At 42.1% G+C, this 22774-nt stretch overlaps 2 protein-coding genes across 7 annotated transcripts in view; one reads left to right on the top strand and one right to left on the bottom strand.

Moving 5' to 3' along the window:
* Positions 1-313: 313 nt before the first annotated feature.
* On the bottom strand, positions 314-18507 carry cpt2 (carnitine palmitoyltransferase 2). 6 transcript variants are annotated; one of them, XM_067990310.1, is made up of 5 exons: positions 18192-18507; positions 13395-13475; positions 7526-7632; positions 5081-6385; positions 314-2371 (listed from the first exon to the last, which is right to left on the bottom strand). In XM_067990310.1, exons 1-5 carry the CDS (start codon positions 18380-18382, stop codon positions 2040-2042), a joined length of 2016 nt encoding a protein of 671 aa, XP_067846411.1. In that variant the 5' UTR covers positions 18383-18507; the 3' UTR covers positions 314-2039. The 6 variants fall into 6 exon arrangements, with proteins under 6 accessions (XP_067846411.1, XP_067846412.1, XP_067846415.1 ...); XM_067990311.1 differs by having other exon boundaries at positions 17568-18285; XM_067990314.1 differs by having other exon boundaries at positions 5081-6281; positions 18192-18269.
* Positions 18508-21068: 2561 nt separating this feature from the next.
* The window catches only part of slc1a7a (solute carrier family 1 member 7a), a 77746-nt gene continuing 76040 nt past the window's right edge, over positions 21069-22774 (top strand). Inside the window, exons 1-2 of the mRNA XM_067989709.1 lie at positions 21069-21209; positions 21721-21800. Of these exons, the coding sequence (XP_067845810.1) occupies positions 21069-21209; positions 21721-21800 (221 nt within the window). The remainder of the gene's footprint in view (positions 21210-21720; positions 21801-22774) is intronic.

The following is a 22774-nucleotide window of genomic DNA, read 5'->3' as shown; positions in this document are numbered from 1 at the left end:
AATGGTTGAACATTCACATAATTTGTAACATGGCCGTATGCCTTGTGCTCAACAGATCATTTTATATCTCTTGATCTTGGGGTTGTGCCACACGTGTTGTCTGTAAATAAGATCACACAGGTTTTACCTTAAAGAGGAAGATAGCCTCTAATTTTCCCACTTGTAGCTCGCTCACTCACAAAGTTAAAAATGATGGGGGTGGCGGGGGAAAGAAGAAAGATTTCTTGTTTACTATTTATAGTGAAATCATAAATGTTTGTGTAATGTACACTGACAATTTTGCTATATAGAGCACTGCAAATAGTCTACGACATGTTTTACATCAAGTTTTATGGCATGTATTTTAAGTTATGCTCACTATGTTAATGTCACATGTTTCACATTATGTCTTACATCACAACACATTTTACATCATTGAAGCAGTTATTAAAAATTTGAAACAATGGGGGTGAATTTCCTCAAGCATCTCCCACTCCAACACTAACTTCAGAGGAAACCCCATTTATGCTCGTAACAGCACCAGAGTGGGAGCAGCCCTGAGGAAATTCCTGGTGACTGTCTGTGATAAACAATTGGAAGACAAAGTGCAGAAGATAATTGTTCAGATTGAGAGAATCAAGGAAATCCCAATGCAAATGTTAAGTGAGTTAGTTTATTTTTGGTTTAATTTCAAAACAGTGATTATCCTATTAAACTAGGTCCCTTACATTTGCACAATATGAATACCAACAATGTTAGTCCAATTCCATTTTAATAATTAATCCGGTTAGACTTTGAAACATGATCATCATTTGGCGAAAGCATTGTAGTCAGGTCATCTTTCTGCACTATTCATTTTATATTTGAATCAGCTGCACAGTACCCAGAAATTGCATTGAGTTTGCATAATTAAATGCATCACTTCACTCTGAATGGTTAGTAAATGTTTTATAGTACCCAAAAGTAGAATCCTTTGGTCAAACCTCTAGCATCATAAACTCTTTATATAAAAAAACCCAAAAGGATCCTTCATGGGAAGTGTTACATCCTAATATTTGCAATATTAAAACCTATAGAATGTATACTGAAAAAGCTTAAATCATATTATTTATTTATTATGTAAGGGTAACCAAACTTCCCTAACACATACTGTAAGATTACAGTACTATGGTTCATATGAAAAGAATTGAGTTACACTGAGTAGATGCAGTGAATAGAACAAAATAAAACTTAATCATCTCAAATCAATTAACTAAAAACCAAGTTAAAATTTAAATTGAATATGAATTAGTACTAATGTACATTGGCATTCTCCTTTAGATAATTAAGGGTTGTAACTAGAATTTGAATGAAGTGTAATTGTGGGTGTACAAATATTCACTGGTTGTGGCTGGACAGAGTATTTTCAGCTGTATAACAGGGTAAAATAATGGTGGTTACAGATCTGTCACAGGAACAATGAGGTGATTAAATAAGAGTATTGGACAAGAAGCACATCATACAAAATTAAAATAACTGAATTTTGTGCTCATCAAGGTGCGGGATGTTAGTGCTAGGGATTAGAACACTCCATTTCAGGTACCCTGTATTATCGAGGAATTCCAGGTCAGATGTAGCACAGTTGGATACACATTAAAAGTCCCCAACAATGTCCCTCAGCTCAAACCGCAGAACAGCACCTAGAATTGTATGAGTCTTATATTTCCAGTCATCCTGTTGCCTCTTGATTAACTTGACATTCTCAATGTCATTGAGCACTTAATTAGTTTGGGCCCATATTCATTTCATAGTATACCCAGCAATCAGAAGAGACTTTCACCCTATCAATCTGGGTGGGATTTGACCCAAATTAGAGAAGTGAATTGCCAGTGTTCAAACTACTGCACCATGCAATCCTCTGCACATTGATTCAAGTATGATTTTTCGTATAACATACTGATCAACTTAGTGACAACACTAATGGTATAGCGTTTTCAGATGCACCACATCAGGTTCAATAAGTGTAGAGTACTATCATCACGTTCCTACTGATCCATTTCCATCCCTTCAGCTCCTGTAACTCAGCTGCTGATTGGTCGACCTTCCAACACATCAAAAATATCATCCAGGCTTTTGTGCACACACTTTAGGAATTCCTTAAGGTCTCGAGCAGGATAGCTGGAGATATTGTAGCCTATCCAGTGATCGTGGACACTGTAACCCACACCAAAGCCATCAGGAACAACAGGTGCAAAGCCTCCTAAATGCACTGCAGGACTGCTTAGTGTGCTAGTAGAAAGAATGTTATGGTTGATTTGAATATACGACGGGTCCTGGAATAGTTCTGGTAAAGACATTCCTTTAGATTTTGCTAGGTAACACAAAGCAAACAAATGGCGGTCAAATCCCTGAGCTGTTAAGGAAAAAAAAAAGTATAGTTAAGAACAAAATGTAGTGATTGATGTCTCTGACAAATACATTTGAAAATAGTCACCCTTTCATTCTATCTACAGTCTGGGCAAATCACTATTTTCACACAATGAAGCAAAAATCTTTACACTATGTAAACGCATTTCTAATCTAAAACTGCCAGGAATAGTTTGGATAAAGACAAACATAAGTTAGTTGGGGTAGTTCAATGTTACCATTGAGGTGCTGGGTTTTTTTTAAAGTTTAAGTCACAGAACTGTAGAATATTACAGCACAGAAACAGATCTGTGCAGAAGACTAAACAGCTGCACGCAGATCTCGATGTGTTGGGGGAATGGGCCTGCGTTTAGAAAACAGCATTTGACTTCGAGAAGTGCAGTGTTATGCATGTGGGCAGAACCAACGCGAAAGCACTTACATCTTACATGGAACAGAACTGAAGCTCATGGTGAAAGAAAATGATCTTGGTATCATAGTTCATAATTTCCCGACCAATGCCGTGAAGCTGTAGCTAAAGCAAATAGGGTACTGGGTTGCATTCACATGACACTCCAGTATAAAATGAAACATACCATTTTCTCCTTGTACAAGACCTCAGTAAGGCCTCATTTAGAATACTGGTTTCGGTCCCCTCACATGGTGGGTGATGTTGAGGCTTTAGAAAAGGTTCAGAGGAGGGCCACAAGAATGATTCCCACCATAAAACACCTTAACCAGGGGTCATGCATTTTTCTTTTCCCAGAGAATAGCAGACCCTTAGAACAAGATGTCGGCTTGTACGATGAATGCTGATTTGCTGTATATCTTCAAAAGCCTTAATGAGGTTTGCATGCAGGCCACCCATACCACTGAACAGCCACATTGGGGCACATCGGGCACAGATTTCTGTGCCCTCCATTGCATTAATAGTCGCTACATGTGGTTTCTTGCAAATGGGTTAATTTACATGTGGCAAGGTCAGTCTTGACAGATTAGGAATAAAGGGTTGGCAGGTTGTAACTAGTGGGTTACCGCAAGGATCAGTGCTTGGGCCTCGGTTGTTCACAATATATACCAATGACTTAGATGAGGGAACCGAGTATAATATATCCAAGTTTGCTGACGATACAAAACTAGGTGGGAAAGTAAGCTGTAAGGAGGACGCAAAGAGGATGCAATGAGATGTAGACAGGTTAAGTGAGTGGGCAAGAAGGTGGCAGATGGAGTATAATGTGGGGAAATATAAAATTATCCACTATGGTAGGAAGATTAGAAAAGCAGAATATTTTTTAAGAGGTGAGAGACTAAGTAATGTTGGTAGTCAGAGGGATTTGGGTGTCCTTGCACACGAATCAGACAGTTAATATACAGGTACAGCAAGCAATTAGGAAGGCAAATGGGTATGTTAGCCTTTATTGCAAGGGGGTTGGAGTATAAGCGTAAGGAGGTCTTACTGCAATTATTTAGGGCTCTGGTGAGACCACACCTAAAGTACTGTGTACATTTTTGGTCTCCTTACCTAAGGAAGGATATACTTGCCTTAGAGGCGGTGCAACGAAGATTCATTAGATTAATTCCTGAGATGAAGAGGGTTGTCCTATGAGTAGAGATTGTGTAGAATGGGCCTATATTCTCTGGAGTTTAGAAGAATGAAAGGTGATCTCATTGAAATATATAAAATTCTAAGAGGGCTTGACAGGGTAGATGCTGAGAGGCTGTTTCCCCTGGCTGGAGAGTCTAGAACTAGGGGGAAAAGGCACAAGATAAGGGGTCAGCCATTTAGGATCGAGATGAGGAAAAATTTCTTCGTTCAGAGGGTTGTGAATTTTTGGAATTCTCTAGCCCAGAGGGCTGCGGATGCTCAGTTGTTGAGTATATTCAAGACTGAGATCAATAGATTTTTGGATACTATGGAAATCAAGGGATATGGAGATAGGGCTGGAAAGTGGAGTTGAGGTAGAAGATCAGCCATGATCTTATTGAATGGCAGAGCAGGCTTGAGGGGGCATATGGCCTACACCTATTTCTTATATTCTTATTAGAGACATTTAAAAAGAAGGAAAATCAAGGGGAGGGACAGTAATATCTGCTTGTCAAGGAACAGTATCACCTGTTCAAAGCAAATGCCTGAATGTCAAGTCTCTGAAGCTGCTGCATGGGAAATTTTTTGACAGAGTCCAAATTAATATGCTATCATTTTTTTTTCCACACCCGGGTCATGGAGGGGGTGGGAGATGTACTTTGGTCCGGAAGTACTACCAATGACTTTACTACTTTAATGAAGAACATAACTTCAGAAACCTGAAACACTCTGAGCTAGTGGATAAAAATCACCCAGCTTTTCTGCTCTTAATCACTACCCTGTGAACCATGTTGGAAAATAGAATAAAAACTTTAAAAGGACTGGGGAAAATAATTAGCTCTGGCAGAGAACCAGTACAGGTATGATGGGCCAAATGTCCTCCTTTGCTGCAGTAAAATTCTATGGAAAGTGTGCATGGGTGGACATCAGTTGAAGAGGATTTGGTTTGGGTGTGATGCTTACTCTTGAAGAATGGTCACTTGGCCAAGATAGCTGAAGGCTGCCAGTGACCATAGGAAAAAAATACCCTGCACGAGTCAACATCTTAAGAGGGAAGAATACTGGAAAGAAAATGATAAACTCCAAGGCAATCACAGCGAGTGACAGGACCCTCAGGACGTCTGCACTTACCCATAGCAGCCTCTTTGGTCAGCTGTCCGTGATACTTGGAGCACTCGCCTATCATCATCTGCAAGTCAGAGATGCTGTGTTTCGACGGCTCCTTCACAAATGCCTCACAACACTTCTTTGTGTAAATGGTGGCAGGGCGGATGGTTTCTGTACGACCGTGTTTAAATGCTGCGGTGCTGCACGACTCATAGGTAGCTACCGTTTTGCCATACTGTCTTAGAAACCCCATCTGAAAAGAGAGTTGTGCCACTGCATCAGGACTGAGGTTTTGCTTTTTTAAGAACTCCTTCCCACCTTTTCTGAACTCTTGTGCATCAATAGTCAAGGTGCTCACTACGGCATTGAATTTCTCCTTCGCACTCGAAATGCCCGATTTCAGAACATCGTCGAGTTTAAACTCCAGCTTCTGCACAGTCTGAGAGGAGTCGACTGCTGCAGGCAACATCGCAGGTGAAATTGCAGGCCTCTGGATCGTGTCTTTGAAAACTTCTTTCAGTAAACGCAGAACAGCCACACCATCACCCCACGAGTGCTCAAAGTTCACAGCTGCACTGCCGTCTTTGGTTAATATAATGCTGAAGGATTTGTCATACCAGCGGTTGAGGCCATTTCCATGAAGCATGTTGTGGGAGAGCTGAAGGTGGTCCTTCACGGTGATGTCATCTAGACAAATGCAGAAGACAGCTGCATCAATTTTATTCAGCACCTGTGTATTCCCAGCCTCCAGCAGCTTCTGTCTCAGCAAGGTCCAGGTATCTCGATTTTCACTTGTCAAATACCCAAGAGAAAATTCAGGAGGGGGCCTGGGATCAGACAAAATATATTTGAAGTGAGCCTGGATTTCAGAAGCCTTTGTGATTCTTCCATCTCGATCAATAACATCAAACGTATAGAAATGTCCATTTCTCATCACCAGCAAGTGCTTGCCACTGTCATCTGTAAGAAGCTCATCTCGAACAGGTTTGGGAATACGAGTGGAGTTGAAGAGTCTGTAGTACTGAGACATATCAAGAGGGTAGGCATTAACCATGTAGGCTCCATACCATGAAAGGGAGGCAGGAACAAATCGAATGATGTTCTTAAAAAGAGATGTATCACTTCGAGCAGGATTGAGGTGGAAAACTTCAGGCTCCAAGTAGCCAGCTCGAAAGGTCTTCATGAAACGCAGTGCTGACACAGTCATGTTGGTCGCCCTAATAAGCTGATCGTTATACGCAGGAGTTGGATCAGGATTAAAAGATATAAAAGGGTTAAAATTCAAGACGACTGATTCACGCGCAGCGAGGTACATATCAAACCAGGGTCCTAAGGAAATAAGGGGAAAAAAAGATTCAAAAGCACTAAATATATTAAGCATTCAAAAGTATACATTTTATCTTTACATTAGTGTAACATGCTCCATAATTGCCTCTTTTTTTCAAAATTTGCTTATGCAGTTTGTTTTCTGGTATTTTCCTCCTAATTTTCTCTTCTTTCCTGAAGATAGCGACTCAGGCATCGGTACAGTTCCAGAGGCATCATCAGTCCTCCAATAACTTACCCAAACAGCCATTCTCCATGCATGAGCCTAGCATGTGTTGGCAGGAGAATCGATTGGCAGACATCACAGTTGAACTTGATCCAGTCCTCGCTCAATGCCCTCACAAGCTCTCTCCACCAGGGATCATTGAATGATCAGAAGTGGTGAACCTTGGCAGATTTTTCTCCACCCTGGGCCAGGGATGTGGAGGCCAATTGTGGCACTTCTACCCAGAGGTCAACTAACATAGCACAGTTCAGAGATCAAACTTGGGACTTTGATGATGTGGAGATGCCGGTGATGGACTGGGGTGGACAAATGTAAGGAATCTTACAACACCAGGTTATAGTCCAACAATTTTATTTTAAAATTACAAGCTTTCGGAGATTATCTCCGAAATTTCCGAAAGCTTGTGATTTTAAAATAAAACTGTTGGACTATAACCTGGTGTTGTAAGATTCCTTACCTTTGGGACTTTGATGTGAGTGACTCAGTACCACCTTTCTCATTACAGTTATCCAATAGGCCAACGGGACAGGTATAGAGTAGCTGTAATAATTCATGCAATTTAGCACAAAACAAGGCATATTACGTGTACAGTTTAAAATAAAAAATCTCGTTAGCTGCACCGTTTTTCAAAATGGCAAAATCTGACAAATATTTTATACTTAGTTTGTAGCGACTCCTTTCAACCAATGGATTTGCAATAAATTGGCAAAAAGAACGAGACAAATATTATACCAAATGGATATTTAGTTCTGTACATGCAATCTTTCCGGCCATAATACAGAAGGAGCAAAAACACCGTCAGGAGTTGTCTTTCCTGAACTATGAAACCAGCCAGACCCTTTCTATGTGCAGATGGCCGAGTTTTCTGTCTATACTCTTGGTCTGGCAGGTCAGATCAAATGATTTGTATACCTCACCTGAAATGTAACTGGTGTGCTTGTTTCTTTTGTCTTGGGCCACAAGCTCTTCATGCAGCTGTTTACCAATTCCCTTTTCAAAATCTTGAGCCAACTGTTCAGTTCTCCTACAATAGAAAAACAGACCATAAAAGGTGAGCAGATGTATACATTACCAACCTGACCAAGAAGTCAATGCAGTTTTAAAGGAGATGAATTATTTAACTTGGCTGGAGTTGTTAACAGTCACCTTTGCCAAGTCTAAAATCAGAGAGAGGCAAGATCATAGCTTGGGTTCTGAGATTTGCTTGGCTGAAGAAATTACATCAAAAACCTTAATACTTAAAATGGCTCCACTTCATGGACTTTGAGGAATCAAGCTGTCTGGTTTACCTCTTAGAAGTTTCTGAACAATCTGCTCAAACTCCGTACTGTCCTATCCAAAACCGAACAGTTGGGAACGTGAGTCATTTTAAAAAAAAAGAGACATGGCTGTGTTCCTTTACATTACATTTACACCCGTATTTTTCTTTTTCCTTTAGTCTTTTTAAGTATTGGGAACATCAACTGCATGTTCACCAGCTTTACACATGACTAAGTAAAGACTGTAAAGACTAAGCGATGTTCAGCCAACATGAACATGAACTTCAGAAACTGGCAGTAGCCATTTTACTTTCGGTCAGCTGAGGGAGGGGAGAAGAGGAGGAAGGGGGGGAGGACATTGTATTTAGCAGAAGTAGCTGCCAAAATATTTTCCTTTCCTAATTTTCTCTCCTTCCAAGGTGCCAATTCATACAGGAGTACTTCCAAGGTGCCAGCAGCTCTCTGGTGCCTTGCCACTATTTTTCATGCACATGTCTAGACAGTGAGCATCAGCAGGCTATTCACCCATAGTGGCATCACTGTCAAGCCTGATTGGGTCCTCATCTAATGTCTGTACACGTTTCATTTCTACCAGGGCGTTTGCTGAATAACCAGCAGGCTTGGGAAACATGATTTATTTTCCTATCTCTCTAGCCTGGGGACACAAAAGCTACTTGTGGTGTCCCGCTGCCATTTTGCTGAGAGCAGCTAATTCAGTATATAGCAAGTCCCCATAGAACACCACAATTATTAATTTTCAAATTACACATTAATCTTTTTTAAAAATTAAGCTACAAAAGTCAACCAGGATCTGATATAAATAAGGAACACATAGAACTTAGTGGTCTATGGAGAAACAAAACCACCAGTAAACATAGGAACAGGAGTAGGCCATTCAGCCCCTCGAGCCTGTTCTGCCATTCAATGAGATCATGGCTGACCAGCAAGAATGGCCTATATAATTCCCAGTTCCCCATTGGCTTACTGAGTTTATCCAATGAGTACCTGAGCCCTACACACTAGGATGATTCCCAGTCTGTGCTCAGTTAGGAAGTTGAACAGCCTGATGACATTCATTGTCAAGGTTCATAGATAGATAAGGAGAGAGGAAGGCAATTTATATTAGCTCTTACCACGTCTTCGGGACATGCCAAGCAACTTCATAAACAAGATTTCCAGCATCCGCAGTATTTTGCTTTTCACAAATAATGGATTACTTTTAAAGTCACTTATGTAGGCAAATGCAGCAGTCAATTTGCAGCATACCAAGTGAGATGAATGACCCGATGACTGTTTTTGGGGTGTCGGTTGAAAGAGGAATGTTGGCCAGGAAGAACTCCTTTCTCTTGTTCAAACAGCGCCATGGGATCTTTTACTTTCATAGAGTCATACAGCATGGATAGAGGCCCTTCGGCCCATCGTGTCCGCGCCAGCCATCAAGCCCTGTCTACTCTAATCCCATATTCCAGCATTTGGTCCGTAGCCTTGTATGCTATGGCATTTCAAGTGCTCATCCAAATGCTTCTTGAATGTTGTGAGGGTTCCTGCCTCCACAACCCTTTCAGGCAGTGAGTTCCAGACTCCAACCACCCTCTGGGTGAAAAAGTTCTCTCTCAAATCCCCTCTAAACCTCCCGCCTTTTATCTTGAATCTATGTCCCCTTGTTATAGAACCCTCAACGAAGGGAAAAAGCTCCTTAGTGTCCATCCTATCTTTTTTTTTGTGAAGAATGTTTTATTTGCATTGCATATTACTTTCAGTTACCAGCTTCAAACTTTAAAAACAAAATAGGGTAAATCCTTCATTAAAATGTTACATACATATACATGTATATATTAAAATACAGCAGTGCTGGATTAAATACTACCAATATTTCCATAATGACAAAACTAATGTCAAACCTGACATACCATTGGTCCCTTCAAGTTCTTTTAGTCCAATTTGTTTTGTCAGTTTTCCTCTCACAAATATTTCATAGTAGAAAATAACAGCACTTTATAGATCTTGAACTGAATCAATAACTAATAAAACAAGTTACTTTTTAAAATAAAGGGCACAGAGTACCTAACACTGCATGAGCCAATAAGAAATATACCAAACTACTGTAAGCTACAGGAAATGGTTCAGTTAACATTTTTACCAAACACCACAGATTTTGACAGTCAGGTATTCTGCACCAACAGTAATTTCTCCCTTTCATTAACCTAGCTGAAATTGGATTTCTTTCTTATACTGTTCCCTATCTAGTCTATCCTCCTAATCCTAAACTGGTCAAGTTTACTGATGGACGAATCTGGAGTACAAGATGGGCGACAGATTTGGTAGGATTCAACTGAACCTTAGCATCAGGCAGATTGGGCCTCAGTTTTAACATTCACAACACTGCACTTCTGACAATGCAGCACTTCCTGTGTACTGCATTGGAGTGCCAGCCTATATTATATGCTCAAGTAGTGAGGCTTGAATCCATATCCTTCCAACTCAAGAGGTGAGCGTCCTAGTACCTGAACACTTTAAAAAACAAAACTCAGTAGCAAAATGTTCCTGAGGTGCCACGGGGCACTGTTTAATACAAATTCTGCAGTGTATCCTCCACATAACAGGTGCTACAATGAGTGATCACATAACTTCTCTTTTTAAAAAAAAACAAACACGACTATCAAAAATGGTGCAAGGGATACCAGTCATTTTAGTTTTTTCTTAAATAAGTTAATCTTTTGTTGTATCTATTCCTATTACTAGTAATGAAACAAACATACATCCCCCAATTCCTTCTCTCTCCCCTCCCCAAAACTAAACATATGCTTTTCTCTCGATATTCTCAGGTGGCACACCAAACGTGACAGAGAAGGTACTGGAAGTGAGACTTTAAACCAGCTGTTGGGAAATGCAGTCGAGTGATCAGAGTCTCTCTCTTCCTGTAGGAAATAGCCTGGTCTCTGATCAGCAATTCTTTAATGTAACACAAGAATCTGGAAAAGTAATCTAATTTCTGTCACGCCACAACGCTGATTGATAACTGGTGTCTTGCAGCATTGATGGTAAACTTTGGTCTATCTTATGCTATCTTGTTCTATACTGTGCACTAGTATAACAAACTGTAGAATAGTATAACAATGAAAGATAATGGCAGAGTTTCATAACAGTACAATGTTAATTTTTTAATAAAATTTTAACAAACTACATAAAGATGTAGCATTTCTGGGTAGTCTGTGCCTTGTGTCTACAAACTATTGTGATGCTGGGTAGAACAGGATAGATTGTAACACCTTGGGCCCGATTTTACCAGGGGTGCGGGTTCTTGGCGGGTGGGCAAGCGGGCACGTGGGTAACGCGCCCAGAGAAATTAGTGGGTTTCCCGCGTGATCGTAGCAGGCAACGCACTAATTGGAGCCACTTACCTGCTCCTCCGGGTTCCCCGCTGCTGGTCTGCGCGTCGGGCAGGCGGGCTGCGCATGCGCAGTAAGATCTGTCAGCTGGAGGCGCTCTATTTAAAGGGGCAGTCCTCCACTGACAGATGCTGCAACAAATAGCAAAGATGACTGCATGGAGCAGCCCAGGGGGAAGGCTGCTCCCAGTTTAATGATGCCTCACCCCAGGTATCAATACATGGGGTGAGGAGGAGGGGGAGGACAGAGATCTTCCACCCGGCGGGCGGGAGGTAGCGGCCTGCCTCTGCCACCAGGAAGGCCTGGCTCAAGGTGGCAGAGGGGGTCACCTGCGCCACCAACATATCGCCCACCTGCACACAGTGCAGGAGGCGGTCCAATGACCTCAGTAGGTCAGCCACAGTGAGTACACGTAGTCTTTCCCCTACACTCCGTCTGCCACATCACTGCCCCCACCCCACATCTCCTTCGGCACTGCCAACACTACTCTGTCACATCACCCCTCATACCCACTCAAACCCCATCCTCATCTTACCTGCACCTACTCACCTCGCCAGTACTCACCCCGCCACTACCACGCAACCCAATCCTCATACAATCTCATGGCTCTATCCCATACTCACCCTCTCGTGCATCTCTCTCTCACGGCCAGCCTCACTCAACCTGCCACCATCTGTGCTGCAGCCACAGGGCATGCATCACATATGTGCAGTAGGCAGCGTAAGGCAAACGTGTCGTGAGCATGAAGGGGATGCACAAGGGTGTTTGAGGGTTTGTCATGGTTCTTACTTCTATTGAATTTCAGAACAACTCACATCACACATTATATTGGCACCACTACTGCCATGTCTTCGCGAATCCTGTCCGGTTTGTGCAATAATGCCCGCTCCTGGGTATCACTATGAGGACCCACCACTGATGCCACCCATTGTGTCACTGCAGAGTGGGTGTAGGTGTATTTGCAGGGCTCTTCTGCGCAGACGACAGAGACATCGGCGATGTCCCTGGTTGCACCCTGGAAGGCTGTGGAGGAGAAGTTCGGGAGGGCAGTGGTGACTTTGACAGTGACAGGTAGGAAGATGGTGCACGGGCCAGCCAGGAGCAGCTCGGCATGAAAGAGGCTGCAGATGTCCACGGCTACATGTCGAGTGACTCTGAGCCTCCGTGTGCACTGCTGCTCAGAGAGGTCCAGGAGGCTGAGCCTCGGTCTGTGGAACCTGTGGCGAGGGTAGTGCCCTCTGCGACGCATCTCTCTCTGCAGTAGCCCTCCCTCCTGCTGTACAGCTGGATGTGTCACAGCACTGTGTTGTGGAGCTCCATGTGTCAGAGGTGGATGGCGAGGCTGGTGATGCTGTTCGACCTCCGAGGAGGTCATGACTGCAGCTACGGCGGCCCCCATCTGCAAGATGTACATCTGAGGGGGTCTGCAAGGTAGGTATATGTCTCTGGACCCCGGGGTAAGTGTGCAGGTTGGTGACTGTGACCGTCAGGAGGAGGGTGGTGGAGGCCAAACTTTGTCCCAAGTGACAGAGTGGCCTCCTGCAATGGGTGAGGGTCTCCCCCCCCACCAACCTGTCAAATGGACCTTTGCAGCTGCCACAGGCTGACAGCTGCAACACGTCCATTCGATCTGGGAGTGTTTCCCCCAGTGTGGGAAACAGTCCCATGTTGATCCAAAATCTCACACAGTCCCTTAATCAGGTCAGTTAATGACCTGAAATGGCTACATAAATACTCTCAAGTGGCATCCCGCTGGCTTTAATTGCCTGCGGGATTCCCACCAGCGGGGGCTGCGCGCGCACGCCGGCGCGTCAGCGGGGAACCCGGAAGTGGGCGGGATCCTGGATTTTACAATTTTCGAGGCCCCCCCGCCGAGAACGCACTCGATAGCGGGTGCTAAAATCGGGCCCCTTGTGTCTTTAATTCAAATACTTGCCTATTTAGTCAGCTATTGCAACAAGTGATGATTGGTCAATGTGGCTAAGTGATGCACACATAAAAAGAGAAAAACATACAACAAAATTATACAGCAAATAATCAGAGGACTGGGTGGCTATCCCATGTTGTTAAATATTGGGAGCATTAAATAACAATACTAAAATATTGGCTACCTGAGACTCAGTTCTCTGTTTACTTACCTATACTGGTCATTATCTAAAAGCGGCTTCTGTGCAGTCAGGTAACGCTGGATTGTATCCTGCAGCTTTGGAATGGGTAACCTTTAAGTTTAAAATAAAATGTTATAATTTACAATTTTCACCCACACAGCTGTATAAAACATTACAAGCAGCCAACAGAGACCTTATGGGTTGAATTGAGAAATAGGAAAGGATCTAAGACTATCGTGGGAGTTGTATATAGGAGCCCTGGCAGCTGCTCTGAAGCGCTAGATTGTATAAATGCAGAGATTAGACAAGAGTGTAAGAAAGGCATAGTGGTCTTAATGGGGGACTTTAACCTTCACATAGATTGGGAAAAGCAGACTAGCAACTGTCAGAAAGGTAGTGAATTTCTTGAGTGTGTCTGGGATAGTTTTCTGCAGCAGTATGTCCTAGAGGCAACAAGGGGGCAAGCCATACTAGATTTAGTAATGAGTAATGAACCAGATTTAGTTAACGGCTTAACTGTGCGTGAACATCTATCCAATAGTGATCATAACATGATCGAGTTCAATGTAGTGTTTGAAAGGGAAAAAAGTGAATCAGCTGTTTAGATTCTAGACTTGGGCAAGGCCGACTTCAATGGGATGAGACAGAGACTGTCCACAGTAAACTGGGCAAATCTGTTAATGGGTAAAACAACTGATGATCAGTGGGAAATGATTAAAGAAACATTTAACGTGATACAGAATCGGTTTATACCCCTGAGGGGCAAGAACTCTACTTGCCAAAAAAAACAGCCATGGACAACTAAAGAGATAAGGGACAGTATAAGACATAAGGAAAGGGCATACAAAAAGGCAAAAAATGGCACAGATCCTGGCGAATGGGAAAGATACAAAGATCAACAAAGGGTCACAAAACAGATAGTAAGGGCTATAAAAAGAGAGTATGAAAAGAAACTCGTAAGGGATATCAAAACCAATACGAAGAACTTTACAATTATATTAGGAAAAAGAGGGTGGTCAGGAGCAGTGTTGGCCCCTTAAAAACTGAAAGTGGGGATATTGTCATTGACAATGGGGAAATGGCGGACATGTTGAACAATTACTTTGAGTCAGTATTTACAGTAGAAAAAGAGGATAGCATGCCGGAAATCCCAAGAAAACTAATATTGAATCGGGGACAGGGACTCGATAAAATTAACATAAGTAAAGCAACAGTAATGAAGAAAATGATAGCACTAAAGAGTGATAAATCCCCAGGACCAGATGGTTTCCATCCCAGGGTTTTAAAGGAAGGAGGTGAGCACATTGCAGATGCCCTAACTATAATCTTTCAAAGTTCTCTAGATTCAGGAACTGTCCCTCTAGATTGGAAAATTGCACACGTCACTCCGCTTTTTAAGAAAGCAGAGAGAAGGAAACCGGGGAATTATAGACCAGTTAGCCTAACATCTGTTGTGGGGAAAATGCTGGAGTCTATAATTAAGGATAGGATGACTGAACACCTCGAGAATTTTCAGTTAATCAGAGAGAGCCAGCATGGATTTGTGAAAGGTAGGTCGTGCTTGACAAACCTGATTGAATTTTTTGAAGAGGTGACTAAAGTAGTGGACAGGGGAATGTCAATGGATGTTATTTATATGGACTTCCAGAAGGCATTTGATAAGGTCCCACATAAGAGACTGTTAGCTAAGATAGACGCCCATGGAATCGAGGGAAAAGTACGGACTTGGTTAGGAAGTTGGCTGAGCGAAAGGCGACAGAGAGTAGGGATAATGGGAAGGTACTCACATTGGCAGGATGTGACTAGTGGAGTCCCGCAGGGATCTGTCTTGGGGCCTCAATTATTCACAATATTTATTAACGACTTAGATGAAGGCATAGAAAGTCTCATATCTAAGTTTGCCAATGACACAAAGATTGGTGGCATTATAAGAAGTGTAGATGAAAACATAAAATTACAAAGCGATATTGATAGATTACGTGAATGGGCAAAACTGTGGCAAATGGAATTCAATGTACACAAATATGAGGTCATCCACTTTGGATCAAAAAAGGATAGAACATGGTACTTTCTAAATGGTAAAAAATTAAAAACAGTGGATGTCCAAAGGGACTTAGGGGTTCAGGTACATAGATCATTGAAGTGTCATGAACAGGTGCAGAAAATAATCAACAAGGCTAATGGAATGTTGGCCTTTATATCTAGAGGACTAGAGTACAAGGGGACAGAAGTTATGCTGCAGCTATACAAAACCCTGGTTAGACCGCACCTGGAGTACTGAGAGCAGTTCTGGGCACCTCACCTTCGGAAGGACATATTGGCCTTGGAGGGAGTGCAGCGTAGGTTTACTAGAATGATACCCGGACTTCAAGGGTTAAGTTACGAGGAGAGATTACACAAATTGGGGTTGTATTCTCTAGAGTTTCGAAAGTTAAGGGGTGATCTGATCGAAGTTTATAAGATATTAAGGGGAACAGATAGGGTGGATAGAGAGAAACTATTTCCGCTGGTTGGGGATTTTAGGAGTAGGGGGCAGAGTCTAAAAATTAGAGCCAGACCTTTCAGGAGCGAGATTAGAAAACATTTCTACACACAAAGGGTTGTAGAAGTTTGGAACTCTCTTCTGCAAACGGCAATTGATACTAGCTCAATTGCTAAATTTAAATCTGAGATAGACAGCTTTTTGGCAACCAAAGGTATTAAGGGATATGGGCCAAAGGCAGGTATATGGAGTTAGATCACAGATCAGCCATGATCTTATCAAATGGCGGAGCAGGCACGAGGGGCTGAATGGCCTACTCCTGTAGGCCATTCAGCCCCTCGTGAATGGCCTACTCCTGTTCCTATGTTCCTATATCACACTTTAACAGCATTCATCACACTAATTGCAGACTGATGTTATTATCAATGAAAATTCTCCTTACTTAGTATCACACAGCTTGGAACATTATCTCTTTGGGGTTGTAATGAACCTTGTTGAATTGTATACTCAGTATTGTGTGCTTATACCTCAATAACTGTCTTCAGTTGCATGAAATGTTATTTTTCACAGTTGAGAATTGATGGTCATAAGAAAAGGTTTATAGCGAGATCATTTGTATCAATATAATTTCCATTTAAAATTTACATCTAACTTATTTTTAACTATTTACTTAACATGGTATAAACAGACAATGAGAGAAACCATCTTGCAATATAATCATATCCCACAGTTAATCACTTGTTAATTATTGTGGAAGCCCCAGTGTATCTGGGGATCTTATCACATCATTATACATTTTTCAATGACTAAGAGGAAGGATTGTAGCACTGGGAATTGCAGTACTTTCTATTTTGGACAGCTAGTGTAAGCATCAAGTACCCCCAGGTCATGGCTGATGCAGATTAACTCCCTGTACTCTTTCCAACAATATTCCTGGAACACAACCTCACAACAGCACCCCCAATTACACCAATGTGACATGTTTCCATTTCCCACACTAGTCATCCTGTGGTCTCTCTGAATGTCAGTGATATTGCCATCTTAATGCAATTAGTGCCAAATTTGGGCCAGTTTTGCACTTTGGTTCCTAGTTCACTAGGAAGTAGATTGAGACTTCAAACTCATCTCAAGTAGGACCCTTAGAGATTTCTGTCATATTTGTCTGAGGTAGGTATGACCCCAAACCTCAGAAATGAAAGACAAATAATCAACTCATTGCACCACTGAGTTTCCATTATTATACACTTGAAAAAAACTGGTTTTGATAGTACATTCAGAACATTGATTGACCAAGGCTATGTCACGTGTTATATCAAAATAAACTACCCTGTCCCCATTATTATACTTATTTTTTTTAAAAGCTCTAGTTTTCTGGTAATGTCACGTGTATAACCACAACACGGAATGCAAGTCTCTGTAAAGTGATATATGATCTTCTCCAATGGGGTTCACAGCAAGTTTGTGGACGTGTGCCCATTTGAAATCTCCCTTTTAAATGCACAAGTACACCGGGTATAACTGTAACAGATTTAAACGGAACAGAAAAGTCTAGGATATTTTCTGTTCAAAGTACCCCTCTGTCTATCAAGAAAATACTTAAACCTTTTTTTAAAACCAATACTGAAATGTCACTTTTTTCGTCTTTAGGGAGATCCATCGTTTTTGCTCTCTAACCCACCCCGATGTCAGTGATGGGCGAGAGCCGCTTGCCCCCCACTCACCCCATTAATAAGAGCCGCAACTTCGGACTGACCCGGAGAAACCACGCCGCACATCGGGCAGAATTTGGGAAGCGAGGAAGCTACAAATCCCCTCCGTCATATTGTTTAAAGTTACATATTGTAACAGGTTTATAAAGCGGGGAGGGCGATCTTTGCCCAGCCCGACGGGTAAGAATAACGCTGTAAATCTGCTCCTATTTACAGAGTTGGCAACTTTGGGCCGGTGCCACAAGCGGCATTTCACCACCTGCAAAGTGACTCGCTGGAAATCCAAGTTTCGCAAATAGGGGTCATGTGTTTGTAAATATTTAAATGCTGATCTGCATTAAAACGGTTCACAATGACTGGCCTCTGGTACTTTGAACGTGCCAGAAAACTTCTATTCAATCCAACCCACGATTCATACAAACTACAGCTGACTGGTGCAAGAAACATTTCGACCCGACCGGTGAATCACTTCTTGTTTTGGTACATTTAATTCGTCGGCGTTAAATAAACGAGCGGGTTGAAACAGGCAATGTTGCAAGCCCAGTTTTGCAAGATGATCTTTCACCTAAATACCGTCCGAGACAACTGAAGTTAGATGCGACCGGTGGAGGGGAGGATGTGGAGTTTGACACTGACCGCGGGAGACTCTTTTGGAAGTGGTCGGTGGGCACGATACTCTTGTGCAGATAGTCAGGGTCTGGGCTTGAGCTGTACGACCGGAGCAGAGTGAACCCGCCGGACCCGGACCCGCACTTTCTCCAAGGCGGAGCCGCCCTCCCCAGACCGCTGAGTTTGTTGAATGTCGAAGAAACGCGAAGAGCAGACATTTCACCCAAAAATTGCAAACCCGTTTGCAAAAAAAAAATATATAAAAATATAATGGTAGCAGCGCGCTGGCTGTCTCACGCTCCAGGACTTCCCTTAAAGGCAAACTACAGGTTCCGGGAAAGCCCCGTGTATCCGCCTGATGAACAGCCCACAATGTTATCACTTCCTGTGACTGTAGCGGAAAAGTGCAGCGCTGAGCTCAGACTGGGTCAGCAGGATCCAAATGAAGGCCATCCCACCTTGTGTTGCACAGAATGTATTAGAAAATATGTACGGTGTTTTCAAAATTGTAATAATGAGATCCCAGTGCATACGATTTGCACTGTATTGCTTTGAACTGCCTTGCTGCATTTTGTGTCCTTTATTTGAACTGTGTGTAAACTGTGCACCTTTAAATTTTATGGAATAAAGTATATTTTGAAATAAAAACAGGCCAATAACACGATAAGCCAAAGTGAAATATATGGCAAATCTCTCTCCTCGCTATCACTTCCATCCCCCTTTCTTTCGCTCCCCTTCCATTTCCCTCACACATGGTTTCCTCTTCCCATCCAGTTCCCTGTAACCATTGAAGGATTGCTCAGGACAGATCTGGGATTACTCCCAGAATATGGCAGACATTTTAAATGACTACTTTGTATCAGTCTTAACTATAGAAAATGATGCTGAGTTACCAGTAATACATTGTAGGGTTGATGCTAAAAGTGAAAGTGTCAAAGAGATGCAGTTATAATCTTGACTAGAATAAAGGATCTCAAAATGAATGGTGCTGCTGGCCCTGACAGCATCCACCCGAGGGTGCTCAAAGAGAAGGGGGCTGTCCTCTGCAAGCACCTTGCTCATATTTTAACAGCTCGCTTGGCCTGGGATCCAGGATTGGAGAGAGGCCCATGTGGTGCCGATATTTAAAAAGGGCAATAAGTCAGAACTGGGAAATTATAGGCCTGTTAGTTTGACTTTGGTTACAGGCAAGTTGATAGAAGTGATCATTGTATGACCACCTTAAGAGAGAAGGATTATTAGGGAAACTCAACACGGCTTCAGGAAAAAAAGGTTGTGTCTCACCAGCCTGGTTGAATTTGTTAAGGAAGTTTCTAGGTTGGTCGATGTAGGTTGCCTAGTCAACATTGTGTATCTTGATTTTCAAAAAGACTTTGACAAGGTGCTGCATTAAAAAGCTACTAAAGTTGAGTCCTGTGGGATTAGCAGGCAGATTTTGGGTTGGATAAGGAATTAGTTGCATTCTCATTGACAAATGTAGTTATTAATGGCAGTGGTTCTATGTGGGGACTGGTCAATAGTGGAGTCTCACAGGGTCAGTATTGGGACCACTGCTTTTCACCACCTTTATTAATGATCTGGATGAAAACCACTAGCGGCTCAAAAAGACCCACCACTGCTTTCTCAGGGCAACTAGGGATAGCCAATAAATATTGACCTTGCCAGCAACGCCCACATCCCGAGAATTAGTATAAAAGGGAGGTAAGATTCTGATGTGTTCTAGTACTCTATAGTATTCCATCTGAGGGCTAGTTGTAGTACCCCTACTGTCACCCCAACTTAGATCATGGAACAACACAAATTTCACCATAGAAGGAGGCCACTTGTCCATCTTACCTGCACCAGTCCTAGCTGCCTATTGGAGTTACCTACTCTAGTCCTTTTTCCTAGCTCTGTCCAGTATCCTCTAATATTTTTGCTGTTGAAGCAATTCCCTTTTAAATACAGTAATAACCACAGAGGCAATACATTCCATATTCTAATAACCATTTGCATGAAAAGAATTATCATAACCTCCCCCACAAGGCTTTGAGTAGTAATCCTAAATGTATGTGCCATTGTTACTGATTCATTGACCAGTGGAAATAATCTTTACTTTTGAAACCCATTCAAAAATTTTAACATTCCCATCAGCCATTCTCTTTGCCTTCTCTGTCCAGAATTGTGGCCTAATGAATGTCTTCCACAGATTCATCAACACATCTATGTTTTTAAATTCAATCCTCTCTATATAAAACCCAGAATTCTATTGGCCTTTTTCTTTTGCTTTTTCCACCAATCTACCATTTGTCTCTCAGGTCGGCTTCTCTCTTTCTCCACTCTACTGAGAACAACTATCTGGTCAACAGATTGAACTTGGTCTATGTAGCTCATTAACATACTGGTAGTGAATTTATCGACTGAGCCATTTGGATGCTGGAACTTTTTCTTGTTTAATTGCAGGTTCAAGCCTAAAATTAACATTATTTTTGGTTAAAAAAAAACCCAACCTTTTTACGGGCTGGAACAGAAGGGAAGCTATCGCACGAGTAACATTTGAATAAACATTGCTTTGTTTTTCTATTAAGTTTACATTTTCTGCAGAACCATTTCGAATGTTTGAAGTCCGGGAACCGAGTAGTTCAATCTCTGAGTGCTGGCAGAACTCACGCTTTAAGTTGGTCAGTAATCGTCTTTGATAATTAATGAACTCTCTGATAATAGGATCAGAGCCATAAGTTTGGGATAATAATGGCAGCTGGTGCATGCTTTCTATTTGACGAAGTCTGGGCTTGGAGGTCAGGGGTATGTGTGTGTGCAAAGCCCAGTGATGTGACATGTGAGCTGAGCCCCTGTCTGCGAGCAGTCACAGAACTGCATCTGGATGGAGTAGCGGTCCTTTCCAGCGCAACAGACCAGGGCACGATGGCGGTGGCATTTGCTGCATTCTCGGTTAGGATGAAGGCTGTCTTTAAAAGGAACGGTATGCTCATTCTCTCGGTGTTGTCTGTTATTATCGGGTGCTCGCTGGGATTTTTTCTTAGGACGAAGCACCTCTCCGAACAGGTAGGCAATACTAAAAATATTTGACACTAATTCACTGACAACAAAAAATATTTACTCTGTTTAATCATCGATGTAACTGGGAATTCCTAATGGATGGCCAAAACAAAAATCAATAAATTCACAATTCCACCAGTGTTAAATTCACATCGATTACTTTTTTTTACCCAAAGGTGCCACTTCTACAAAAGCACTTTATATATATGTATCTTTATGACATTAATATAAAAGATGAGCAAATTCATGGTGATTATTTGAGGACTTGTGCGTGTTCTGGAAACTCCGTTTCTCTTTCCTCTCCCTCCTATTTTCTAATGTCAGTAATTGTATTTATTCGTATTTCCCAAATAAACATATGATTGTATTTCTAAATTCTGCCAAAGTCTGGTGACATTTCATTTCGAATTATATTTATGTAAAAAGATCGCTTCTTCAGTATATTTTATTGTAAACTTATTAGCAGAATTTTTAATGGGCTCCATCCACCTGGATTTATGTATTTGTGACTTCTTAGGAAATCAAGTATTTCCAGTTCCCTGGCGAGCTGTTGATGAGGATGCTGAAAATGTTAATTCTTCCACTGGTGGTATCGAGGTGAGTGAAAACTTGTCCCAGTCACAATTCTTTTGTTGCACATGCTTCACCATTCCACCGAATGAATATTAGTAAAGATCTATTTGTGTTAGGACTTTTTTCTAATCGTCTTTCATAGCCTGTGTCAATTTAGCTGAGTAGACTCTGGCACTAGTCCCAAACTGCTGCGTTGTCTTTCGACAAAGTCGTTTTAAAGGGGCTCTGTTCTGCTGACGGGAGGGGCGAAGAACCAGAACCGTTCTATGTCAGCTTGGTAGAATAGCATCATGAGAATTGGCAGGAAAAATCAGAGAGCAAGTTATTATCTTAATGGCAAGAAACTGGAAAGTACTGCAGTACAAAGGGATCTGGGGGTCCTAGTGAAAGAAAATCAAAAAGTTAGTATGCAGGTGCAGCAGGTGATCAAGAAGGCCAACGGAATGTTGGCTTTTATTGCTAGGGGGATAGAATATAAAAACAGGGAGGTATTGCTGCAGTTATATAAGGTATTGGTGAGACCGCACCTGGAATACTGCATACAGTCTTGGTGTCCATACTTAAGAAAAGACATACTTGCTCTCGAGGCAGTACAAAGAAGGTTCACTCGGTTAATCCCGGGGATGAGGGGGTGGACATATGAGGAGAGGTTGAGTAGATTGGGACTCTACTCATTGGAGTTCAGAAGAATGAGAGGCGATCTTATTAAAACATATAAGATTGTGAAGGGGCTTGATCGGGTGGATGCGGTAAGGATGTTCCCAAGGATGGGTGAAACTAGAACTAGGGGACATAATCTTAGAATAAGGGGCTGCTCTTTCAAAACTGAGATGAGGAGAAACTTCTTCACTCAGAGGGTAGTAGGTCTGTGGAATTTGCTGCCCCAGAAAGCTGTGGAAGCTACATCATTAAATAAATTTAAAACAGAAATAGACAGTTTCCTAGAAGTAAAGGGAATTAGGGGTTACGGGGAGCGGGCAGGAAATTGGACATGAATT

The sequence above is a fragment of the Heptranchias perlo genome, chromosome 9, assembly GCF_035084215.1.
Source record: "Heptranchias perlo isolate sHepPer1 chromosome 9, sHepPer1.hap1, whole genome shotgun sequence".
Taxonomy (NCBI): domain Eukaryota; kingdom Metazoa; phylum Chordata; class Chondrichthyes; order Hexanchiformes; family Hexanchidae; genus Heptranchias; species Heptranchias perlo.
The sequence above is the reverse complement of the archived record's forward strand: the minus strand, read 5'-3'. Positions and strand labels throughout refer to the sequence as shown.